The sequence below is a fragment of the Natator depressus genome, chromosome 2 (genome assembly GCF_965152275.1).
Source record: "Natator depressus isolate rNatDep1 chromosome 2, rNatDep2.hap1, whole genome shotgun sequence".
Lineage (NCBI taxonomy): Eukaryota > Metazoa > Chordata > Testudines > Cheloniidae > Natator > Natator depressus.
In genome coordinates, this window is record NC_134235.1 from 222,229,503 (window position 1) to 222,250,957 (window position 21,455).

The 21,455-nt window shown below is 38.7% G+C and overlaps 1 protein-coding gene across 3 annotated transcripts in view; it reads right to left on the bottom strand.

The window, feature by feature from the left end:
* Positions 1-21,455, bottom strand: part of RUNDC3B (RUN domain containing 3B) — a 139,826-nt gene that overhangs the window by 8,933 nt on the left and 109,438 nt on the right. For 2 of the 3 annotated variants that reach the window (XM_074945981.1, XM_074945978.1), the window contains 2 exons: positions 13,411-13,557; positions 3,668-3,789 (listed from right to left, as the gene is read on the bottom strand). In XM_074945981.1, the coding sequence (XP_074802082.1) occupies positions 3,668-3,789; positions 13,411-13,557 (269 nt within the window). The remainder of the gene's footprint in view (positions 1-3,667; positions 3,790-13,410; positions 13,558-21,455) is intronic. The other variant, XM_074945979.1, reaches the window with a different exon arrangement.

Consider the following 21,455-nt stretch of genomic DNA (forward strand, 5'->3'; position numbering starts at 1 on the left):
ATGCTATGGTTGAGCAGCCCTGTCTGCGCTATCTCAACTGTCTTGGAGAGCAGTCCTGGCAACCAGTTTACCCTCATCTACCATTACTGCAAACTCCTGCCTACCGTCCTTTGGTGAATTGCCTTTAAATTTTAAAATATTTTTTCCAGAGAGTGAAGTCATAGTGACTCAGGTGCCTATTGGTTTGCAATCCTGAGTTGCAGACTTCCTGTGGAACAAAGTTTCCGACCAAACAGATCCAGTCTCTTTGAATCTTTCCCTTTTAGCACTGATGCTTGTTGTCCCAAATCTGTTTACTTCAAATCTGAATTAGCTTGGTAAAGTTTAGAAATAGGACTTGTGTGTTTATTTTTTATTGCTTTTGTAATTAATTTCGACCTTTATGCCTCATGACTTGTGATGACTTAAAATCCTTCTTTCTATAGTTAATAAACATTTTACTGTTTTATCTTAAGCAGTGAGTTTGGATTAAAGTGTGTGGGAGACTGCTTAGAACAACAAAGGTGGTGATAATTATTACCCTTTGTTGGAATAACGGAGTTATATGAGCTTATACTGTACAGTGAATGGACTGCACAGTACAAGACACATTTCGGGGTACAAGGCTGCGACTAGAAAGCTGGCAAGTGTTGTCTTGTGTGTAGTGCATCAGTGGGTGGGAGAGCATTCATGCAACTCAGCTGGATGTGACTGCATGCTAAGGGCTATGAGTGAACAGAGCCTGGCAGGGGTGGTTTGTTCATCAGCAAACCACTGCAAAACCCACCCTGAACTGGAGAATTAAGGGGGCACAGCAGTTCAAACAGTCCCATTTGTAACCTGGGTTATATGGCATGATTTAGTTTGGGATTGGTCCTTCTTTGAGCAGGGGGTTGGACTAGTTGACCTCCTGAGGTCCCTTCCAACCCTTATATTCTATGATTCTGTGTCACAGAAGGTGTCTGCCAAAGCGCCTTAACAAGCTCTATAATGACTTTGTTAGTTGGCAGAACCATCAATACTGGATACATCGATACTAGTTCACCAGCTAGTGAGAGCCTGCACACACCTCCTCTGCCTGAATATCAAAGACAGAAACCACCCTTCTCAAAAGATCTTGAGCTCTGGTGTCCTCTTGTGGTGGTGAATCATTTGTCAGCTCAATAGCCTCATCTGGTGAAGAAGACTAAGAGGTGGCTCTAAGGTGATTTATGTCTTGCAGAGGAGAAGCTGCCTCAGTGATCTCTGGCTGATTGGTACCCATCTTAGCACTGAGTACTGGTGTATGATGTCCTCCGTTCCAATGCCCCCGAAGCACTCTCAAGGATACAGAGATGATTGGGGAAAGGTCCTAGCTGGAGGGGGGACATGCCAGGGTGTCCAAAAGAGCCACTGATATGGACCAAGGCCCCATCCTTGCCCAGGCCACCGTCCATTAGAAGGATTTCAGTGTTGAGTTGCTGCATGGCCTGTGGTCCCAAAGATTGTGATGGAGGTTATGTTCCTTGTCTTGGATGTCATACAGACAACCTCATCTTCAAGACCGAAGATGAAGAACCTGAAACTTCCAGAAACAGAGAGGTAGAACCAGTTGGAGCTGGGTGAGAGGTAGTCGAAGCCCAGAGATGGGTGGTAGTGGGGATATCACCACAGGCTTGCCTGTCTATTGCACTGGCTTTTGCGGAAGCTTGAGCAGTAACAGTTCTGCAGTTTCTTGACATGGTGAGGTAAAACCTGCAGCCATCAATACTGGCTGTAGTCCTTCTTGTAATACTGGTGATACCAGTACCAAGAATCTATGTCAGTCCCTTGCAGCTGCATACGCCTCTGGAGTGGTAGTGATCGGCACTGTCTGAGGGCTCCACAAAGTTCTTGGATGGCCTCGACTTGGTACAGGTTCTGGAGGCAGCAGTCCCCTCTTCCTAGGCAACGAGTGCCCCAGGGAGAGCCTTCCTCCTGAACATTTTGCAGAGTCTCTGCCTCTGTGTGGCTTTGGTATTGACCCACTGAGCCTGAGGAAGGCATAAGCATTTTCTTCAGTACCGACAAATGGGACCGAGGTGCCACAGACATCTCTGGTGGGGTATTCTGTTGATGTACTTAGGAATCTTTTCCTGTAAGATGATTCTGATGGACGGCGAAGCGCTGCCTCAATAAGTAAGCACTCGAGCCTCACCTCTGTCTTTCTTTGAGCAGGGCTTGAATCCCTTACAAATGTAATGAATGTGGGATTCTCCCAAACATTATAATCTGGCCCGGGTGCGGATCGCTGACCAGCACAGGTTTAGCGCAAGTCTGGCAGAACTTAAACCTCAGTGAGCAGGGCATTGTTTTGGTACCAAAAGATTAAAAGTGGTCAAGAGACCTAAAACGAAAACCTAGCACTAAAAGCTAGCTAAACAAACTACCACTAAACTAATTAACTAACAATAGCAGGATATGTACACAAAGGAGTGAGGGGAGCACCTGTCACAACAAGTCAGCAATCACTCCAACCACCACCACTTGCGGTAACGAGTAAATGAGGGGAGTCGGGGAGGCTTTGCCCTTGAATACCAACATGCAGTGGTACATGGCAACAGAAGACAGTTGGGCAATCCAAACAGGTACCGCTCAGGGAAAAAATTCTCTGACAGCTGTGCACGAGGCATGCACACACCTACAGTGGAAAGGACATGAGCTAGTACTTGAAGTCGTAAAATGGTGTCAAATGTGGCAAAAATAAAAGAAACAACACTGCTATTACAGAGGGACCAAGCGCAGGATGTATCTTCTCAATGTTAACCATAACACTGAACTAGCAATTACTTTAAGTGAACTAGTGCACGCAATGGGTCTTAAAACAGATTTAGATTTTAAGGCACTGTTCATGACGACAGTTTTTTAACTGGGAAAAAATAACTTGATCATAGCCTTTAAAGATATGTTTTTTAAAAAAAGAATTTTTATTTCCCAGGTTGCACGTGACTAACGTTTGAGGGATTGGGAGGAATTCTTTATAGTAACTCATACTAAACATTTAGAGTCTCAAATGTCTTGTTGCACCTTCCTGCTTATCCACAGTTGGCCACAAGAGGGTAACTGAAAGAAAACAGAAGATATAGATGTGTAGTGCTAGCCACTGATTTTGTCTGTTGCCTACCTTATTTCGCTATCCCTTAATTTTAATGGAAAACATATGGCAGCCTACAGCATCACAGACAAAAGCAGCATCTGAATGCTCGATAAAATTAGACTGGACAGTAGGAAAGAAAGTAAAAAGTGTGGGAGAATAACATTGAAAGGGAGCTGCAAAGCCCAATGACTGGACTCATGGAACCTTAGGTTAATTGTAGCAGAAAAATGACACCAGATCCCACATGGTGAAGGGGGAAATGTAACAATAATATTTGAAGTCAATATAAAGCCTTGCCTTAAACACAGCACAAAATAATGTACTACTCATATCATTGGGACTTGATACATGCAAATGTATTTTCAATAAGGTGCTTGGGAAAAATCAGTCGAGTCACACACATTAACTTTGAAAAGATACATTTTATTTCCTTGCACATATCAGGTTGCAAGTTTGTTCCCTAGAAGAAAAGCAAGATGCCTTGATTGCTGAAATTGAAGAGTACTTGAAAGTATTTATTAAAAAGTATTAACAAGGACCTGAACAAAGTGTAACTTTTAGGCAGTATTTTACCTTCACTTAGTAAATTTAATCCATCTTGCTTTCCAGCTCCATCTTGTGAATTACCTGGGTCCAGAGATGTCTGAGAAAGACTAACTTCCGCAGAGAGTTGGTCCAGACTTTGAAAACTTTTCCTGTAAAACAAGTATCATTTTTCCTAACTTTCAAAGAAAATTTAAATGACATTCTATTGAAATTTTAGTGTGTTTAATCAGTCTTTTAAAAAACAACAACAACAACAAAAACAGTGACCAGCTAATCTTGCCTTCCTTCAATATTGTCTCTGTTTCAGTTTTTCTACCATGAAAAGCTGAATTTGGTGAATCCACAAGAAAAAAAAGACTATAGTAAATGAAAAAAATTAGAATTCTTACTTCAAAAGATCGAAGCCTAGAAGAATGAAAATTCATTACTAACAACTCTGTTAGGGTTATCAAATATAACACGATGTACTTTCTTTTCCCCCTTGTTTAAATGAACAATATTAGCAAAAGCATCTGAAGATGAACTGAACTATATGAAAGTATATTATAAGTAGCTCTTTAGTACATAGGAAAAGCCAAATGCAAAATTAAGTCAGTGTGACCATACCCTTACAGTTTATGTACACAAACTTTGTGTTCTTCAGTGTATCCATTTAATTTCTCACCGGAAAGTTAACCCTAGTTAAGACATTTCTAGACTTAAACACCACCTCTTTAGAGTTACAAAAATTTCCATTTTTTTTACTTTGAATAAGGTTCATAATAGTACAAATAACTTAAATGTGTGAGAAATTTAAACTCCCTATTTCACTGCCAATGTGAAGCTAATAAAATTTGCAAATGTGTTTCCCTCTGAGGGGAATGGATGCAGCCACTTGCCAAGAAGAAAAGACAAAAAAAAAAGAGAACAAACATTCCAACTACAAGTTACTAAACCTGCTGGAACTATACAGCTAAACACTAATAAAAGATGCAAATAAGTATGCAGCAAACAGGCATGCGCTAGACTCCATCTCAGTCCAAAGGCAGTTGAGAAGAAACTGAATGTGGTTCACCTGCACAGCCCTATGTAGCCTCAGTATGGGACACAAGGATGTGTAGGACACACATGCAGGCCGAATGGGCACTGCAACCAAAAATCTCCAATCAAAGGCACAAGAGTGCATGTGCACCAAACGTGGAGAACCCACAGGGATGCTACTCGAAGAAGTATTAATATATAAACTAAATTATTACTTAATTGGCACCACAGACTTGATTGGATAAATCTCATGACTGGAATACTGGTATAGAGGGGTACAGCTTGTTGAGTGAAGACAGGCAAGGAAAAAAGGGAGGAGATGTTGCACTGTACATCAAGAATGTATTCACTTGTTCTGAGGCCCAGATGGAGTTGAAAGGCCAACCAGCTGAAAGTCTGTGGATGAAGATAAAGGGAGGGGAAGGGGTGACGTAATGGTATTGGCCTACTATAGACCACCAAATCAGAAAGAGAAGGTGGATGAGACATTTCTAAAATAAACAGAAATATCCAAAATACAAAATCCTGGTAGTAATGGGGGACTTTAAGTACCCAAATATCTGTTGAATAAGTAACATAGCAAAACACAAAATGTCCATTAAGTTCCAAAATGTGCTGGGGACAATTTCTTGTTTCAGATGGAGGAAATAACCAATGGCAGCCATCTTAAACTTGATTCTAACTAACAGGGAGGAATAGCTTGTGAATCTGAAGGTTGAAGGCAATTTGCTCAAAGTGATCATGAAATGACAGATTTCATAATTCTAAGGAAAGGAAGGAAAGCAGCAGAATAAGCACAGTGGGCTTCAAAAAAGCAGACTAACAAACTCAGAGACCTGGTAGGTAGGGACCCATGAGAAGAAAGCCTAAGGGAAAAAGGAGCTCAAGGCAGCTGGCAGTTTCTCAGAGAGACAATATTAAAAACACAGGAGAAAACTATTCCACTGTGAAGGATAGGAAGAATAGTAATAGGACAATATGGCTGCATCAAGAGCTCTTTAATGACCTGAAAATCAAAAAGGAATCCTACAAAAAGTGAAAATACAGACAAATTGCTAAAGATGAGTATAAAAGAATAGTGGAAACATAGTAAGGATAACATAAGAAAGGCTAAGACACAAAACAAATTACACCTAGCAAGGGACATACGGTAGTAAGAAGAGGTTCTACAAGTACATTAGGAGCAAGAGAAGGACAAAGGAAAATAGAGGTCCACTACTTAGTGGGGGAAAAATGCTAATAAGGAACACCACCATGAAGGCTGAGGTGTATAATACCTATTTTGCTTCATTCTTCACTAAAAAAAATCAGTTATGACCAGATACTTAACACCATTAATAACAATAAGGTGGAAGGAACACAAGCCAAAATAGCAAAAGAACAGGTTAAAGAATATTTAGATAAGCTAGACGTATTCAAGCCAGCAGGGCCTGATGAAATTCCCCCTAGAATACGGAAGGAATTAGCTGAAGCAATTTTGGAATCACTAGTGATTATCTTCGAGATCTCAAGGAGGACGGGTTGGTCTCTGAGAAGGTCACACATAGAACCTATCTTTAAAAGAGGAAACAAAGAGGATCCAGGGAATTATAGTCAGCCTACCTTTGATACCTGGAAAAATACTGGGACAAATTAAACAATCAGTCTGTAAGCACCTAGAGGATAACAGGATGATAAACAATAGCCTCGCTGGCGTACTGTGGACAAGTTTGGGTGTCACGCTTTAAGAAAGATGTGGACAAATTGGACAGAGTCCTGAGGAGAACAACAAATAAAAGGTTTAGAAAACCTGACCTATGTGGAAAGGTTAAAGAAAATAGGTATCTTCAGTCTTGAGAAAAAAAGACTGTGGTGGACCAGATAACAGTCTTCAAATACATTTGGGGCTTTTACAAAAAGAGGACAGCAACCAACTGTTCTCCATGTTCGTTGAAGGTCTGACAAGAAATAATGGGCTTAATCTACAGCAAGGGAGATTTAGGTTAGATGTCAGAAAAAACTTACTAACTATAAAGTTATCAAGGCAGATTATGGAATCACTATCGTTGGAGGTCTTTAAGAATTGGTTAGACAAATACCCAACAGGTATACCTGGTCATGCCTCAGTGAGGGGAGATGGACTAGATGACCGCTCAAAGTCCATTCCAGTCCTACATTTCTATGATTCCGTAACAGGTTTGGCAAAATACTCAAGAGTAGGTTCAACCATGGATATAATTACACATATAATCATACCTATTTTAAAGGTAAGTATACTGCTCTGGAGCCTATGGATATCACTCTCCAAGATCTTGCCATCTGAATTCCTCCCTTAGCAGTGACAGCACCTCAGACTAAGCCTGGCAGGTTTTTTTTTATAGCAATATGAAACAGAGGGTGGTGGATGGGGAGAAGGATCTCAATTCTGCTCGAGTTTGGACCCTCCTCAACATCCATCCAGACTCAAGAAGCAGCTATGGGTTCTGGCTGCTGGTACTAAGCACTCAGGAGTGTTACAATATCAGTACTTCTGATTTGACTGTACCTTCCCCACCCCAGCCCTCATGAATCCAGGAGAGCACCCACCATTGAGTTCCTAACTCCAAGCAAATTGCTTCACTGGACCTGGGACTCTTCACATCAGCTGATTGGCAAGGTTCAACAAAGTAGTACAATTTTGTTCTGTCTGAGCCACTCTCTCCCAGTACCTTTTCCAACCAATCCCCCCCGCCTTTTTTTTTTTTTTTTTAAATTCTTCCCTTCCCCATTGATGATTTTACTTAATTTCCCCCATCTAATTGCCTAGATTCTGGGCTTATAGTAAATCTGAAAATATTCATCCATTTGCGTTAAATGTACACTTATAAGAGATACCACATCTAAACAATGTAATGAAGATTTCAGTTTAATGATTAATCTTTTCAATTCCCCAAATATGAAGAAATCTGATTTCCTAAAATCCTATCCAAGAATAATTTTTATATCACTGGTTATGATTCACCAAATTACTCAGAATGTGTTAGTATTAATCGGTCAGTTTTTTCCAATAGTATTAGTCCAAGGTGTTTTTTTTAGTTTTTATTTTTGTTAAATGAGTTGTAAGAAGTGTTGTGCTGATTTATACTGCTGATATAGCTATTGGGCAATAGCATTCAGACTATAATCCAGCATGGACAAGGCTCTAGGTGACAAAATTTAGGAAGAACTGTTCTTCTAATAAACCCTTATCTGCAAGTGATCCAATTAAATAACTTTATTCTATCAAACAATTTGTATAACTTTATTGTATTTCTATTATAGTCTTGATCTTAAATTTAGATACTGGCTTCCTCCACCACCACCACTTTTTTTTATGTTATGAATAGTGAAGAAACCATGCCCTCCCTTGTTACGAAACTATTTCTTGTTTATCATGCTAAAGGGAATCCAGCTATACCACCACCTGAGTGTTTTGGGGAAATGGGGGGAGTAAGTGATCAGGTCATCCCCTTGTAAGCCTCCTTGACTTAGGTTCTATTTCCATTTGGATAAGAGTTATGTATTTTAAGTGATCTTTGGTCAGTTTGATCACTTCATTTCTTTTTCTCAGTTTTTCTACCATTTTCTCACATTATACCTGTCTTTTACATTTCCTGGTCTACCTTACCCTCTTCCTACAGGAAACCCACCATAATGACCTGGAGGCAGAGAAAGTTAGAAGGTAATGGATGGGGAAAGAAGTGTTTTAACAATTTCTCCTCCTCAGCCAAAATTGGAGCAATATTATTTCACAAGAGACTCAATTTACACATTCTAGATGTAAATAAAGATGAGGAAGGTAGATTTTTGCTAGTGAAGGCTAAGATCTTTGACTCTGTATATACACTCTAATAAATATATATAGACCTAGTAAAGATAATCCAAGTTTTTAATTTTTTCACCAAATTAATATCCCATTAGGCTCAGTCATCATAGCAGGAGATTTTAATAATGTGTTGGTCCTTTAAAAAAAAAAAGACAAGTCAGGTTGGCCCAAGCATACACAATCGCATTCTGGAAACATTATAAGAGACTATATGGACAAATTGGGATTAAAAAATGCATGGCAGTTGCAGAACCCTCCAATGAAGGGTTTTACTTTTTATTCTGCCCCACGTTAGATGGCAACAGACAAACCTCAGATATCTTGGCATCCTGTTCCCTAATGAAATTAAAAACATAGTCAAGATTAACTTAGCCCCATTAATTAGCCCCAATTAATTAGCAAACAATTTAAATAGATGGCAGGCACTATCCATCTCCCTTTGGGGAAACAAAAAAAAAAATTAATGCTCTTCCCAGGGTCCTTTTCATTGTCAATTCCCTCCCTCCATATTTCTCCCTTTTATTTTACCACCAAAATCAGCATGTTTAGTTCCTTCTTGTGGGGTGCTGGTAACAAACCCAGAATCTCCTTAAAAAGATTACAGCTCCCTATCAAAACAGGGGGGTTAGATTTCCCAACTTTAAAGTTCACCATCAGGCAATAATTCTTAGCCAAGCAGCACAATAGCTCATTCCCTTGTGCTGTAGGGCCCTGGACTTGCTCCAGCTGGAAGCCAAATTGGTTGCTTTTTTACCCCTTTCCCATGCACTGCGCTTGGATTACTACTGATTCCCTAAAGAACAATTACTGACTATTGTGGGAGCCAGAAATACTTGGTGTACTATGTTTACTAAATTTCAAAAATCACCCTCTTCTACATACCAATGTCTGTATCTGGGGCAACTCAAAATTTTGTATAGCAGGCAACCCATCACTTGGCCAGACTGGATTAGGAAAGGGATTTTGACCATCAGTCAACTGATTGAAAACGATGCTTTCCTCCCTTTTACAATATTAAAAGAAAGATTCAATCTAGAGACTAAGAAGGAGTAGCAACATATCCAGCTTAAACATGCTATATCCCATCTGTTTGACCCTGATGCTTTTACTACCCTGACCCACCTGAACAGCTTTCATTTCTCCAAATATTACTCAGATTCCCAAGACCAAAGGCAACACTATATGCACAACTGGTCAGAAAATTTGAACTAAACATGGATTCTCTAAGAAAGAAATGGGAGGAAGAACTAGGCCAATTATCATCTGCAGAGGCGGATTTACACTAAAAAAACACAGGGTGCCCTGACACGGGGCCCCCCAACAACAGGGGGCCCCAGGGCCAGGCAGCTGCGGGGGTAGAAGCTTGGTCCTGCAGGCTCCTGGAGCTCCTGCTGCAGGCTCTGCACCCACCAGCAGCCAAGCTCCCCTTTCCCCGACTGTTTGCCAGCACTCAGGTCCCTCCAGGAGGGAGGTGGAGAAGGCAGAGAAGAGGCAGGGGAAGGGGGTGGAGGCAGGGCAGAGCAGAGCAAATGCAGAGCCCCCGTATTCCCCCTACACCTACCCCCCAAGTCCCCTGCCGTGAGCCGCTCAGAGCAGAGGGCTGGGAGCACCCCCATGAGCCCAACCCACACCCCCAGCCCCATGCCCTGACTCCTGCAACCCCCTCTCGCACACCCCCAGCCATGACTCCTGCACCCCTCTCACACACCCCCATACCCCTACCCTCCCTGACTCCTAAACCCCCCCCACTCTCCCAGCCATGATTCCTGCACCCCCCTGACCCACACCCAGCCCCCTGCCCTCCCTGACTCCTGCATCCCCCCCCCACATCCCAACCTGCACCCCTTGCACCAAATGGGAGCTGTCCCAGGTAAGTGCTCCACACCCCTACCCCAGCCCTAAGCCCCCCCCCCGCACCCTAACTCCTGGCCAGACCCTGCACCTGAATCCCCAGTCTGTTCCTGCACCCTAACTCCCTCCCAGACCCTGCATCCCCAGCCCCGAGCCCCCTCCCGCAACTTAACTCCTGGCCAGACCCTGCATCCCAACTTTTTTTTACCCCCTTTTTTTTTTTATAAAGCGCTTTACAATCGTTTGCTAACAGTACAAACAATATTTGGAAAGATAACATTAAGTGGTGAGCCAAGACCCTCAGCGATTTTCAAGTGTTCTGTAGAAAAACAACAGACTACAAAAACGATCAAGGTACCTCACTTTATTTTCATTTACTTCCTATTACTTATAGGAGGAGGAGGAAGAAAAAAAGGTTATTATCTAACTTGTTCTTTAAAAATCTCCAATGCTGAAGATTCCACAACAACTGCTAAAAGACTAGTACTACAGAAATGGAAATTCAAAAAGTGACCAACAGTTGAAGACTGGAGCATAGACATTGTAAGCTTGGCCACTATGGAAAGAATTGTATACTATAATACAAATACCCAAGAAAAGAGGTGCTTTCCTGGAAGTATCAGAATGATCCCATTAAATACATGGGCCTCCCTCAACTCTCCCTCTGCTCACTTCCTTCCCTCTCTCTCTATCCCTATCCCCCCCTCTGAATTTTGCTTCTATTCTTTATCTTATTTTAATAATTATTATTTAACTAGTTGGATTTTTATAAGTAACATTTGTTTGTAAATTGTGTAATACAAAAACTGATTTATATTTTAACCATTCATATTATATAGATAAGTAAATGTTGGAAGTATAGTAAGTGGTTAAAATGTATTGCAAGAAGTTTATGTATATTTCATTATGTTTATATTATATTTAATAAAAAGCTAATAGGAAAAATATTGCAGTGTGAAGCAGATGTATAATCCACCCACAGGATGTTGTTAAAGTCTTTAAACCAATTTTCTTGGAAAGAATTTGTTAAAGGGAGAAAGAGCTAGAGCAACTGTACTTATGGAGACAATGAGGTGTAGCAACATCATATGAAAAGGGAAAGAAGAAAAGCAGCAAGAGGATTTTTGTTACTCATTTTCTAAAATGACTTCTCAAATTCAATACAACATAAAAACTAAAGAAATCTCATGCGACACGGCATTCATAGCCATCATGAGATTCTATTACCATTATACCTTATTAGAATTTACTCTTGGCAACAAAGCTTTCCCTATTTACCAGTTTTGTTATATATCATAGAATCATAGAATATCAGGGTTGGAAGGGATCTCACGAGGTCATCCAGTCCAGCCCCCTGCTCAAAGCAAGACCAATCCCCAATTTTTGCCCCAGATCCCTAAATGGCCCCCTCAAGGATTGAACTGATATCATAAATTTTAAATAGAAATCCAATTAGAATGTAAGAGCAATATTGTTATCTTCGTGGTTACAATTTTTAGTTGATTGAATGACCCCTAATCTACTGCAATTGAAGATCAAACAGCAACATGAAGGTGCAATTAATAAAAACCTCAGATCAATAAAACAAATTGATCATTTTGAATACTAATTTCTCCACTATCCTTGAAAGCTTAGAACTGAAAACTTAATTCTCCCGTTTCCCCCCACTCACACACGCAAAAAGATTCATTTATGTGGGGCTGCTCAAATACTGGTCTGCTGGCACTATTTTCATTTTAGAAAAATATATTGAAGTATTTGTTTTAAATGAAATAGTTGTATGTACTTTGCACCTGATATATAAAGTGATGCAGATCAAATTTTGAAGTATTCATTTAAGGATTAGGAGTCCTTGTGGCACCTTAGAGATTAACAAATGTATTTGATCAAAAGCTTTCATTGGCTAAAACCCACTTCATCAGATGCGTGAAGTGAAAAATACAGTAAGAATATATATTATAGCACATGAAAAGATGGGAGTTGCCTTACCAAGTGGGTGTCAACTCCCATCTTTTCATGTGCTACAATATATATTCTACTTACTGTATTTTTCACTCCACACATCTGATGAAGTGGGTTTTAGGCCACAAAAGTTTATGCCCAAATAAATTTGTTAGTCTGTAAGGTGCCACAAGGACTCCTTGTCGTTTTTGCTGATACAAACTAACACGGCTACCACTCTGAAACTTGTCATTTAAGGATTTGCTCCCTAAAATTTGGGATAACCTGCAATGAAGTGGCTCATTCTAGAATAGGAAAGAATACAGCAATGTCATACAATTTGTGGCCCCAATTCAGCAAAGCACTTAAGCATATGCTTAACTTTCAGTGGGCACCTATTTCCCATTCCGTAGCATTCACCTCAATGGAACAGACACATACTTAAAATTAAACATGTGATCAAGTGCTTTGCTGACTCAAGACAACAGGTCCTGTAAATTATCATAGATAAACATAATTGTAATGATGTATTAAACATTTCTGCTGTGAGTAAGCAGATAGTGGAGTTTATGTTGATGTTTTTCATCTTGATTTGATTGCAATAATTTGCACTTTCTGGAAGATGCCACATTAAAAAAATATCTGAATGCTCATACTTCATTATTCTTGTTTTATTGTGTCATATCAGTCATCCAAAGTTAAGCAAGCTGAATTAAGTGATTGTTTAAAAACGATATCAAACATCAATTTGCAGTATTATATGCTAGTTCATAACCAAACAGATATTCATTAACACCACCAACCTGCTGTATGTCAGTTCTGACATGAAATTCTAAAATTGCTCTGTGAATTCCCTCTTCGTGTTTTTATTCAATGCTCAGATCCTCATCCGGTACCACAACTGTACATGTGGTACAATTGTACCTAGTGTCTTAGTTCCAAACTGCTAAATATTTAAACTGCATCCTAACCCCTTCATTTTTCTGCATCATACGCAGGTAGCCAGGCCCTAAGGACACTGTTAGTATTAGGGGGGTATATTAGCAGATGATGTGTCAGGGAAACAAGGGAAATATTAGTATGATTCTGAGTACTGTGTGTCCCAATAAGAGTGAACAAAAAATATTTAACTTACTCATCCCATTGTTGACTGTGCTTTCTATAGAGTAGAGTATCCAAGGCAACCGCATTGACATCCAGAGCTCCCAGGGAAGGCCACTGATTGGTGAGGTGGGTAGTTAACTCTTGTCTTGATCTCAAATCATTATTCTTTAGCACTGTTCTGTTAACAAAGACAGTGAATCTTATTCCATTAAATGTAATGTTTCAAGTCACAGTAAGGAAGCATATAACAAAGAATCCTATCCAGGCTGATTTTCCCTCTTGAATGATAGTCTGCTTGAACACTATTCTGATACAACTAATAAAAGGTAGTTTTCATAAATTCTCTTTTCCTAAGAGAAATCAGTGTGTAGGAACAGAAAAACAAAAAGCTGAAATTACACTTTACCTTCTGAAAAAAAAAACAATTGCATCTTAAAGATACATTTTTGACTGCATTGCTGATCAGCAGCAGACCTATTATTCTGCAGGATAGAGGATCAGTTGCATAAATAATATCTGCATTTAAAAATTATGTGATTGCTTAAAGGTTCTTTTGTACAAAATAAAGAATCTAATCAGAAAACCTTTTTTCTGGGACAGAACTGTTTAGGCAAATTTAGCTATAGGATGACAGTGTGCATACCATATGTCAGTCCAGAAGTACTAACAAAGACTAGTTGTAAATACCTTATAATAATTACTAGTAATAATTTGCATGTCTAAGCCACTCATATAGAAAGTGCTACTGAGCATTTTACAAGCCTGAATTAGTTTAGCTTCACTTTACTCCTGTGGAGTGGACAACGGTTCTCATTTGAAGGGTAAGGAAATGGAGGAACCAAGATATTAAATCACTTGCTCAAGATCACACACGTAGTCTTTAACAGAGGCAGGAGCAAGACCCAGGTCTTTAGATTGCCAGGCTGTGTCTTAAGTACAAGACCACCTTTTTTCCAAACAGTATAATGGAAACAGCAATCAACTCTTATAGGAGAGCAAAGCAGAAGGTTAATAAAAAGGTAGCTTCATCTGTTAATTTATCCAGGAAACCTTAAATGCTGCTTCACACCATATTTCTCACGTCTGTTGTGAGAAGTCAGTGTCGAACACAGTCAGACGTTCAATAATTGGAACACAAGATCCTCCTGATTGCCAGTGCTTTGTCTGAAATACTGAACCGCATTACCAATAGTTTGATGATATTCTCTCATGAGTTAAACTACATTTGTATTTATGTGCGTTAGCAAGTAATGTATTGGGTGGACTTTTCTTTACAGAGGTGTTTTGTTTTTGCAATGCAGTTTTATCTTCCGGACAATCAAAACATTTAGACCAGAATCCTGTAGAGGCGCCCCAATACCATATAAGGAATCAGAGGCCTCCAAAAGGTTAAGGTAGAAGGGCAGGTTACTGTCATCCCCAGATTTTTTTTTCTCTTTGGGTGTGGTCTTCCCCCATCATTAGGAGGCAGGAAAGTTGTGCATAAAATGTTGCCATTTTTTTTTTTAAAACGGAAAAAATGATGAAGTTCCACAGTGGGGAAAATTTTTAGAAGCCTTTTCCCCACCATGAAAGTTCACAAGGCTAAAATGGGGAATTTCACATAGCTGGACACAGCTACAATTTGGTTACTTTCCAATACTATGAATTCTTCTACTGCATCATCTCCTTCACATATCCCCTCTCTTTCTGGAGTTTGTAGCGACCACCACTCAGACAACCCAAATCTGTTGAAATTTAAAATGTCACGTATATGAGCTCAGGCAATTGTGTATGTGGAGCGTTCAACTGCCCTATAACCATGTGCTACTACCATACAGCTCTCAGTGCCAATGTTAGCTCTTTGGAGAAATAGGTAGCTGAATAACAAGAAGGGCAAAATCTGGATCTATGTGAAGATGACAATAGTAGAATTCTAGTTACTAGTGTGCAACCTAGGTTTCTGCCACTCAAGGTGTTTTCCGCAAGTCTTCACCCTGGATACCCAAAACATTCCACAGAGAAAGGAATAAGTTTATAACAATTTAGAAAAATAAATTTTGAAACTCTGCCTAACCAAACTTGGTATCTCCCCAAAGGAAATAAAGAAAATTAAAATCTACAGATACTGTTGACAGGATTCCACGTTGCCACTCCCCAGTGCTCAAGAATAGACATGTGCCTACAGTAGTATGTAGACAGATTTTCCTCTCACTGAACATGCTTTCCCTTTTGAAACAAGAACCAAACAAACATCTGACTTGATTTCCTTTATATTTAGATTCACATTTTTAATTGTTGTTTTACTTACAAGTACTGTAACTGAAACAAGTTAGTACTGATCAGTGTTGGAGAAAATACTGAGTCGTATCCACGTTGCTTGGATTCATGTTTTCAGACATTAGCTATAAATGGCAATTGTAAAAATCAGCTGAAAATAAATTTCTCTTGAAGTATTCTTTGCAAATCTAATAGTAAAATTAATATATTTTGAGCTACCATATAGTTAGTAGAGGAAGACATTTTCCATTGCAAGATGGGACTCAAAAATCACACACAGCACTCAGAGTACATACAGCTGCTCTCCAATAATCCCAGGAGTACTGAAATAATGTCAAAATAAAGTACTGGCAGTGCTCTCCATGCTTGTAACATATCACTAGTATTGCTAAAGGAGCTTGATTTATTCTTTAACAGTCCCCTTATACAGTATCATAGGGCTCCATTGTAGCAGGGACTCTATGGAAAGTCATGTAAATATGGTGCTTGCTTCCCAGACGTTAAAAGTATGTAATATCAGTTTACAAGATAAACTGATTTTGAAAGTCAATTACAGCACCAAAACTGCACAATATTCTTGGGTAATGAAGAGTTCATTGCTCTTCATTACCCAAGAATGGCTGAAGGAGTGACCACACCAAAAAATCTGGAGTGCCTACTTTAGGAAAGGGGAGAGATGGGTACATTGACCTGAACTGGGGGAGCAGGGAAAGAGGCATGAAGGATGGCAAAAAAATATGGAAACAAACATTTTAATTTTCCAAACACACTGAGAATTATGTAAGTGTACTGGAGATAGATATACAAATTCAATATCAAAATATTGTTGAGAACTCTTCTACTTTAAAGATGGAAAGGGGCACCAAACAGCATGAATTCCAGACGCTACACCACTCTTAGAAGGCAGCTATACTCATTTTACTCAGGATAGTACTCTGGCAGCAATTATGATGTGAACCTGAACATTACTTTTGAGAACAGTTATATTTAAACATTTGAGTTTTCTGCTGTCATCAGTACTTCAAAAGTGCAATTTTTGTCATTAGAGTGAGTAAACCGAAGATTGCAAACCACTCTGTATTCTTATTGTAACACTTTAACAATTGGAAGAATATTATTGTTAAAATATTTAACAAGATAGTTACCATTTATACACCAAAGATTTTTTGATAATTTAGCATTCTAATGAAAAGTTCACATAGCAAAGGAGAAACAAAAAAATAAAAAAATAATAATAGTTGGTTAGGCAAGGACAATTCGCAGATAAAGTTATTTGTGCAAGACACTGTAGAAAACAGTTCTTTTGAGACACACAAAAAATAGAGCTGTAAGAATCTGAGGGCGGTGGTGGCTAGAACTTTAAAATCCATGGCACAGTGTTAACTTCAGTTACAATTTTATAATAAATTATGGATGGAAATTATAACATTATTGCTAATTTATTAGTGCCTCCTTAACTCCAACTATAAAATTTCTTCCAAGACAATTTAAAAATGGAAGTGTTTCTTTACTTCTTTGAAAATCAACCTTCAAGTCTTAGTAAACTAATATAACTAAAACAAGAGATCTCATGAAGGGCCAAGTCTAGGTAAAGGCATGTAATAAAATTAGGAATTTGCCATTAAAAGGGAATAGTAATAATTACACCTACTTTATTTGTAGTATTGTAAAGTAAATTGGATATTTCAGTTGTGTGTTAAAGCTTTACACAGTATAACCACATTCTCATTGTTCAATACATAAACAACATGTTTTTAGAGGGGAGTTGAAGTAAAAAAGTTTCCTGTTTTATTTTGTCCCAAATCCTACTGTCTTGAGCTTGGTACAGGCACAAGTGAACAAGTAGTAATGCAACAACATATTTTATATAGCACAAACCCAGGTACCCTTCCAAGAATAACATGTCCCAGATGACAACTATACAGCTTTATCTGCAAATAAAATGTAAGAACAATATGTTGGCATTTAGCCAAATATGTTGACAAAACTATAACAGATTACAGAAGCTTTAATTCAAGCCCTTCAGAAGAAGAAATCAGAAGTAAAACCAATCATAGCTGTAGGGTTACATTCTCCTCCCATCAGAAAGTTTGCATTCATAACTATGATTGCAAAGTATAATATAAAACAAAATCTTTCAAGGACAAGACAAAATAATAGAACTTTTCTACTGTTTTTGAAAACCATCAGATGTTTATTTACAGCTTGTTTGCAAAGGACACATGTAGTTTCTCATGTGTTATATAACCAAAGAAAAATAACTTCAGACATCATAAAATAGAAAAATCAAACATAATCTCTTTCAAACCACATCAGAATCACTTAACTGAATAAAGGGCTCGAACTGGGTCACAATGCATAATGCTACAGTGTACATGCATTTCCTCCCTGGTCCTGAACTTTGATGATGTGAGAGCACCACTCCCATCTAGTTGGATCAACTTGCAAAGTGCCCCAGTTTAGCTTTCAGTTCATGCCTTCACTTAAAGAAAAGTTCTGATCAAAGGGCCTTGCCTCCAGAAGCAGTATCACGTGGCAGTAGTATTTTTTGTATAAAGAGGCATGAGAATGATAAAATTAAAAACGAATATATTTTGGTGTTAAGTGGTAGATGGCCCAAACTCGACCCCCCCCAAAAGAAAAAGAAAACTCAAAATGTTAGCATGTTCTGATATTTAGTAGTATGATTATTGCCTTTTCCCCATTCCCAGTGTTTCTCTCTGGCCTGAGAGCCATCCCACATCCTAACAAATATGAATGGTTCTATCAGATTATATAATATTTTTATAGCCTGTGCCATTTAAAATATAGAAAATGTTGTAGCACCACTGAATACTGAAGAGGAAGAGGAAGAGAGGGAAATGTGCTGCATCTTACAGACTGATAATTCAGCGCTAATGGATGTTAAGTGCAGCATATGCACAAGGATATGGTCTAGGTCTTGTCAAAGGAAAGGGACATCAATAATCATGGGGATGGAATACATTTTGCAGAAGTTTATTTAAGATATCAAATGTCCAGATGTGCTAAAATGCCCTCATCACATTTCATGGCATTCACTTCCCATAGTGCATGTGTGACAGAACAAATGTGTATGTGTGTAAAAGATACACATGCAAAAATAGAATTTACATATATTTCAGAGCACCCTTCACATGTAATTTATTTGAGGATTCAGAAGGTTTCATCTAGCCATTATTGGTGCTAGATTTTTTTTAAAAAATATCTTTTGTCAAACAACTCGTACATTCATCAAAGAATTTTAAAAATCTGAATGGATTCAAAATGCTATTGCATTTAGTAACTTTTTAGGGAGAACAGGGAGTGACAAAGATCAGAGAAAAGCATGAAAAAATAAAGTACATGACTAAAAAAAATATGACTCAGGCCAGATGTATAAAAAAATCCCTAAAACAGCAGTTTTCAACCAGCGGCCCAATTAGCAAACAGCTGGGTCTGGCTAAAGGCCGGCCAGCCCATGTGGCTGGGTCTGGGTTCCCAGCTGCCCGGTGGGGTGGGGCGGGGCCTGGGCTGCCCCACACAGTGGGGTAGGAACTTCCGGCCAGGCCTGCGGAGTCAGGGATCCAGGGCTCCCAGCCAGCTCCGTGAGCTCTGGGGTCTGGGGCAGCTGCATGGGTGCTTCTGCCCTGCCACCCGGCTCATGCGGCCCAGGTAACACATTGTGGATGTGGCCCACAATGATAAATAAGTGGAGAACCACTGCCCTAATCTTACAGTACATCTCCGTTCCATATACCATTTTAAAGCAATCTCTCCCTGCTTTAAAATAACAATCATGTTTTCTGTCTTATTAATGGATCATTGCTTATTATAGTGGAAATACTGGATAATGCATTTTCTAAATCAGTGCTAACATACTCCCAACTGTTGCTAAGCATCTGCTGCAACTGCAGAGACATCTGCTCTGTTAGTGAAATTGCCAGGCACTCAAGTTTTCTTATCACTATCCAAGGGAGTTTAACAATGGCCATTAGTATCAGCATTAGGTTTAAACAACTATTCATAGCAACTCTTCTACATAGTTCAGACTTTCAAACCTTAAGTTGTTTATTTAAGAACTAGGGAGAAATTGGATTAGTGAAGCCTTCAGGTGAAAACACTATGGATTCCTAGGGCTTTAAGCATTTACAGGCCCTGTATCTCAGCAACAGATGTCTCTATACAATCACCTCCCCACCTGAATATTTACCAGCTGTTTTACCCAACATTGATTAACTTAGTGTATTTATTTTTTCAGATAGCTGAGGAAAACCTGTACACCAAAATGCAGGATATTAACAGCATAAGACTAGTGTGTGCTGAGAGAGAATACAAAAAATTCTTTTTAATGTTACACTGAGGTGTACATTTCACAAAAACATAGGCTACTACTACTATAAGGCTTTTCTGAAGCCCTTCCAGTGTATAATTCACGATGTTGTATTATGTTATTGTATACATTAAAAATAATTAAAATATCCTTCATAATATTATGCTTAACAATTATAGTTTACCCAAAACTCAGATTACAAATTAGTGTTCTATTAATGCTCCTACTCTAATTAGGTTTGCTAGACTCTGTGCTACATTTACTTAAATGAAATCAGGTAATCAGACTAAAAGCTGGTAATATTTTTACTGCTAAAGATCTTCATCAGACTGCAATTATTACAAATTCCCTTTTTATTTGGATCAGACTAACCTTTCCGGGCATCAAACATATCTTTTTAATAGGTCTGTTTACTGAATATTAGATAAGATTACGTTCAAAGAAAATATGGAATCCTTTATATAGAGTTGCTACCACATATACACATACAAAACAGGCAACAAGATTAGAGTTGAGTATTTGAATGGTCCAAAAATAATAGGTCAACTGACTGGTGAAATACTCGTCAAATAGGTCAAATCATGTCAGAAATGGTCAAATATTTTAAAGGACTGATTTATTAGAATAGTAGAACAGTAGTAACAACAGAGAATAAGACTTTATGATCTCTAGTTGGCTAAAATAAAAATACCATCATTATATTCTTTAGCAAGTTTAAGTTGGCATTTCAATGTGAATATTATCCACGACTGAAAAATTACAAAAAGGACAGAAATAAAACACACACATCGCAACTATAAAGGAAAAAAAAAGTAATTTTTAAATGCACTTGTGCTAGGTAAGCAGCAGGCCAACTCTTCAAGCAGCTTAATGGCACTGCCTCTGTTCTCCTTGTTAGGGATGAAATCGAATGAGTGTGACCCCTTTTCTCCCTCCCCAACTCAGTTCTGAGTTAATTTCTGTATGTTTGTCTAGTCATTTAGATTGCAAGCTATTTGGGACAGGGACTGTGTCTTTTAACTAGTTGAATGTGCTTTGTAAAGTGCATGTGCATTGATGGCCTGGTATACAAATAAAGATATAGGCCTGGTCTACACTAGAAAATTAGGTCAGTTTAACTACGTTGATCATAATGTGCAGAAGATTCCAGCCAATTAAGATGATCAGTTTTCAGTTAATTCACCTTTTCCCCAACAGGGGCATTAGCATTTATTAAAAAGTATGTGATCAAGACATTTAAGTAGGCTATCAGATGGCTACCTATTATAATTTAATTTTTGGCATTATAGTCTACATCAGGGCATTGTTACTGGAATATTTGACCATATTTGATAAGTCAAATTAACAGGCAGCCTTGCCATGCCTAAACAAGATGACTCATATAACTAGATAAAACAGTGAATAATGATCAGGTAATTTGAGAAGCTCTAGTAACAAAAGAATAAAAACTGTAATAGTAGATTGAGCTGTGTTACTTATTTGAAGTT